General features: G+C 43.1%; 1 protein-coding gene across 1 annotated transcript in view; it reads left to right on the top strand.

Moving 5' to 3' along the window:
* LOC107102355 (transcription factor 4-like) overlaps positions 1-5,528 on the top strand; it is a gene marked incomplete at its 3' end in the record, with an annotated part of 170,571 nt that overhangs the window by 157,226 nt on the left and 7,817 nt on the right. The window contains exons 7-8 of the mRNA XM_015401628.1: positions 1,968-2,097; positions 2,874-2,923. Of these exons, the coding sequence (XP_015257114.1) occupies positions 1,968-2,097; positions 2,874-2,923 (180 nt within the window). The remainder of the gene's footprint in view (positions 1-1,967; positions 2,098-2,873; positions 2,924-5,528) is intronic.

Here is a 5,528-nt window from a genome sequence, read left to right as displayed (position 1 = left end):
CTGTTTGCTGTGTTTCTTAGGAGGTTTGTGAAGCAGGACTTTAAACTGAGGCCTCTGAGGCTTTGGTTTAAATCCCACAGGAAGGGCGACTCTCAGGGAAACTGGTTGTGGATTTTAATCAGGAAGTGATGCAGTCATCCTCCCACTGGACGCACTTCTGCTCTTTCACATAAAATGCTTGTAAAAAGTGAGTAAACGTGTTAAAGTGTCCAACAGGCGGGAGCTGCTGGTTCTCATGTTAAACCATGGAGACGTAAAGGTAGCGAGATGCAGATGGACGTCCTCCTATTTCTGCAGCTTGCCTAGTTGCCGTGGAAACCTGGCTGGATGCTTGAGTTCTCTGAGCAGAAAAGAAAGCGAGGCGACCAAAACCAGCGAGACCCTTTTTGTTTTAGTGGGAACCTGATGGCGGGCGCACACTGCAGCCCAGCGGGGCGGCTGGAACCGGGGGCCTTTGTGTCTGACTCCCTCTCAGGGTGCGGGACTGACTTTGCTTAAGACAAGGGCCCCTTTGTTTTAAGGCTGTGGGGCCGCGGCCGGCCCTTTAATTGCTCTACTTAGGCGCTGCTTAGCATGAGAAAAGTCGGCCCGGCCCGCAGAGCGCTGCCAACTTTTGTTTTCAGCAGACAGAACAGGTTCGCTGATGAGAATTCAGATCAGGAGGAAAGAGTAAAAGCAAACCCCCCCCCCCCCACACACCCCCCCCCACACACACACACACACACACACACACACCCGGAGTCTGAACACGCCTCAATCACGCCACACGCTAATTACTCAACAAGGAGCTGGGAAAAAAAACACGTGATCTCAGGGAGGACGGAGACGCAGCTTCTTTTCCTCCAACAAACTTTCTTTGAATAAAAAAGATCCGTCTCCCTGAATCGGCCCGGACGCCACCTGTTGCTGCAGGAGTCCACCGTGGGGGGGGGGGGCTCTGAGTCGCTGCTTAGCGAACAGAGAAAGGAGATGATCTGAGGTCAGCATCTCCACGCTGAGGAACATGGAGGCGCTCTCATGGAGGTCACAGCTGGCAGCGCTCAGGTAGGATCCGCCTGGAATCGATGCTCCTCCTTCCTCCAGGTTTCATTCCTGGAGTCGCCTTGAAATGAACAGGAAAACCAGGAATGATGGGAACCAATCACAGAAACTAGCTGTAAAGATATTTAATAAAAAAGCTTTTCTTCACCATCAAACCGGCGCCAAATAAACGTCTAAGAATCACAGCATAGATCTTTATCAATGCTGTGAAAAGAAGAACTGAAGTAGAGGAAAACATGTGAAAGTAAAGCAAACCCATTCGTCATTTAATTTCAGCTTCTTCCTTTCAAACGTTTCTCACACTCAGATGATTCTAGATGTTCAAACTTCATTTATAAACTCTGCAGGCCATGAATATTAACCTGTGCCAGAGATCAGCTGTTAGGCAGGGTGGGGGCTGTGTCATGCTGTGGGACTGTTCTTTCATATGTTTGATCCTTCACTGAACTTTGTGCTTTTTTCTTTTTATGATCTATGAAATGAGTTAAAGTGAGGCTGGTTGTAAACCAAGGAGGTGGCTGCATCATGCTGGGGGACCTCTGGTCCACAGGACAACAATAACTGGTTTTCTTTGAATCAATCTGACTGGATGATCTGGTGAACTGGAAAGTGACCTAAGATGACATGATGTGAATTGGATCTATAGAAATAGACTGAATAGAATAGAATTAACTAGTAGATGTTGGACTCATCGTTAGTGGGTGGATGATTATGTTTGAGGATCTGTTCTGTCCTGGAAAAAGGAAACGTTTCTAATTAATAGAAGCTCGTTCTTGATGAAACAATCTGCAGCTTCAGCATCTAGTGCTTTTAGATCTAGGTTTTGACCCAAAAGATGTTCAGAGGAAGTTCTGGTTCTTCAGGATGACTGAGAAAAGTCCGTCTGGATTAATTAGGTCTCCGTCTGTTTCTCTTCCATGTTCCAGCAGCCGGTTCTGGGCGGGGAGCTGGGTCTGGGGAGCCCCAGCGCGGCGTCGCCCACCAAGCCCGCGGGTCAGTACTACCAGCACTACGGCGCCAACCCGCGGAGGAGAGCGCTGCCCATGGAGCCCATGGGTGAGGAGACGTCTGCTTCCTTCCTGCTGCTGATCCATTTGATTTCATGGATTTCTGATCCAATCAGATCATCGTTTATATAAATAATAATCAGGTTTATCAAACACTGACTTATTTGTTCATCTGGTATTAATCAACATTTAGTTGATTTATTTATTAGATTAGCAATAATACTAATAGATGAAAAAATTATCTTTTATTAAAGAATAATATTTTCTTTTATTTATTGATTTATTTTCGTTTTAAATTATATCATAATTTGGTGAATAATTGTTTATGATTAGCTTTAGCATTTAAACCTGATTTAAAATCTTTTTCTAGTTTGAATTAAATTTATTGTAGTTAAAGCAAAAATGTTTTTTTATTCAGTTTCAATAAAATGAATCTCTCAAAAATATTAGATTGAAATGTTTTTTTTTTTCCATAAATAGCTGCCCTTTAAATAATAATTTTTTTGTTTAATGCAGCCTGTTCCAGTTTAAGGGGTTAAAGGTCATATTTCCCTCCTCTGTAGCCAATCAGGGAGCTGCGGTCATGGCGGCGTTTATCCTGGGCGTGAAGCCGGGCTGAGGCGATGATGCTCAGCCTTCAGCTTCAGCCTTCAGCCCCCCCCCCCCTGAATTAATGGCAGCGTCTCCTTGAGAGAAACCCTGAGCGCGCCGCCGGCGGCCTTTTGCTGCTCTCAAAGCTTCCTTTGTAAACATGGTGACAGCGGCGGGAAAAGAGGCGCTAAAATAAAAGCTGATTCTCTTGTTTTTATTTCTCTTCTCTTCCAGAGGTCCACACTAAAAAGGTGCGGAAGGTCCCTCCCGGCTTGCCGTCCTCGGTAAGTGATGCGTTCATGTGGTTGTTGTTCTGAGCAGAAAAAGGTGCTGATGTTGTTTCCCTGCTGGGTTTCCGTAGCGACAAGGTGACGCGTTTCTCTCTGATGCTTTAATGCTGGAATTTAAGGTGTTTTAGAAATTATGACTAAATATAAAATAACAAAATAAGAGCCGTCTGATGTTTAATGAGGAGATTTATTATTTATTTATCAGGAACATTTATATTGAACAAGTTTAAAACTACGGGAAGATTTAATGATTTTAGTTAAAATATTCGGATAAAAGCTCTTTATTTCCTTCTTAATTTTAAACATAATTCCTTTTTTTATTGTTTTTTTTTTTTCCTTGATTTTTTATCCATTATTTCTTTTTTTATGATTTTATCTTTTATTTAAGAGTATTTTATTTTGTACTTCTACACTTTCTTTTTCTATTTTCCGTTTTTTTTTAAATATATGTAGTTTTAGTATTTCACAGTTTTACGATAAATTCAATTAGCTTAAAAACATTTTTAAGTCTTTTAAGTGTTTAATTTTTGTTTTGTTTTACAGTTTTAAGTATTTTTAGTATTTTACCATTTTGTTTGTCACAGTTTTTTTTATTTAATGCAGCCATTTCATTTTACTCTAATTTCCCAATGTCTCTTTTATTGTCATTTTTTACAGTCTTTATAGTCGGTAATAGTTTCTATGGTTGATATTTTATTTATTTATTTATTATAGTTAATTAGAGGTTGGTCCTTCTGATTTTCTTTGGAAGTTTAGAAAAGGTTTTCCTGTTTTTTTCCCCTAAAGTTTTCTTTGTGTTTTCCTGCTGTTTTCCTGCTGTTTTCCTGCTGTTTTCCTGGTGTTTTCCGGGTGTTTTCTTGCTGCTTTCTTCTTTTTTTCCTGGTGCTTTCTTGTTTTTTTCTGGTGTTTTCCGGGTGTTTTCCTGGTCTTTTCCTGCTGTTTTCCTGCTGTTTTCCGGGTGTTTTCCTGGTGTTTTCCTGCTGTTTTCCTGCTGTTTTCCGGGTGTTTTCCTGGTCTTTTCCTGCTGTTTTCCTGCTGTTTTCCGGGTGTTTTCCTGGTGTTTTCCTGTCTTTGAATCCAGTAGTTTTTCTGTCAGATGTCGATGGGATCTCCTGATGGCTGCTCTTCGGCTGAGCCATCCTCAGCTGCGGCTCGGAGGCCTGAAGCTCGGCCAACGTTCCGATGTTGCTGCTGCAGCAGCTGCTGCTTGGCTTTTGTTTCGGGGTTTTAGCCTCCATGTTTTCCTGCTCTGCGGCTTTAACTGCAGTTTGGTTTTTTTATTCTTAAACGTCAGATTAAACATTTCCTCCTAAAGTTGGTGAATGCTGGTTTTCCCTGTTATTGGATTTTGGGAGCGTTCCTAGTTAACGGCTCGTTAAGGCTGGCTGAATTGTTTCGGGGGGGAGGCCATCATGTCCTCGGCCTCCCTCCCCCCTCCCTGAGAAGGGGGAGGAAGAGGAGGCAGAGAGACGAAGAGCGTGGATCTGCTGTTTAGGAGGCAAACAGAAATCAATGACCTTCAATGACCTTCAGACATGGAGCTGCAAACTAAAGCTTGATTGGAAGGACGATGGATTTCTCTAAAATGGTGACCAGCATCGTTACCGCCGCTGCTCAGCAGACTGAGCATGTGCAGAAACTCTTCCTCCTCTTCCTCCTCTTCCTCCTCCTCTCTGCTCGGCTGCAGCTTTGCACGGTTTTGGGTCGAGGTTTGTTCCAGGTTCCAGGTTCTGCTCACGGCTGGAAGGAGTAGCGGGCGCGTGAGGAGCTCTGGTTCTGATCCGCCGCCCGTTGGCGGGAGCCGCCGCCGTGCAGGGGAGCAGAAAATAAAGATGGTGGCTGGGTTCTGTAGAACCGGCGGTTCTGTTCTGCTTGGTTGGTTTTTTTCTAGAAGCTGTAAACTTTGTAAAGAGGAAGTTTGAGCTCCGGCTGTGTTTTAGTTCTCAGTCTTTTATGGAGGAAAATCATCCAAACTTTCCTTCTGTGACCCGATGATTTGAAACTGAAACAGATAATCTCAGCTTTATTAATCTGAGATAATCCCAGAGATACAGACTTTATTCTCTCAGCTGACCCAGACTGAAGCTGCTTGGATCATGAGAAGAACTCCATCATCAGCATCAGGCTGGGCAGCATCTCCACAGCATGATGCTGCCACTGCCGTGCCTGCAGTTCTAAACGATCAATCTGATCTTTGACCAGATCTGCGTCTCACTCCTGTTTCCTTCATTTAAAGAACGTTTCTAAACTGTGACACGGCGTCTCCTCAGCTTGGTGCAGTCTAGCTAGTTACTGCTAGCATTGGCTACGCTCAGTGTAGCAGAGTGTTGTTAGCATTTAACATGCTAACTTTTAGTAACGTAGCTGTCGCTAGCTGATGCGTACCGTCAGTGTTTTAAATTAAAGCATGCTAACCAACATGGTAACAATGACTTTGCTAAAGTTCTATTCCTCGTCTGATGTCATCTTCATATTGCGCCGTGTTTCCCTGTATTTGATTATCTTCTTTAGATTTTCAATTAAATTAAGACAAAATAACGACCGCATTTGTAATTATTTGCAATCAAAAATAAAACTGTATTAGCTGTAAACATTGACC

Source organism: Cyprinodon variegatus, unplaced genomic scaffold (genome assembly GCF_000732505.1).
Source record: "Cyprinodon variegatus isolate N-32 unplaced genomic scaffold, C_variegatus-1.0 Scaffold1240, whole genome shotgun sequence".
Lineage (NCBI taxonomy): Eukaryota > Metazoa > Chordata > Actinopteri > Cyprinodontiformes > Cyprinodontidae > Cyprinodon > Cyprinodon variegatus.
The sequence above is the reverse complement of the archived record's forward strand: the minus strand, read 5'-3'. Positions and strand labels throughout refer to the sequence as shown.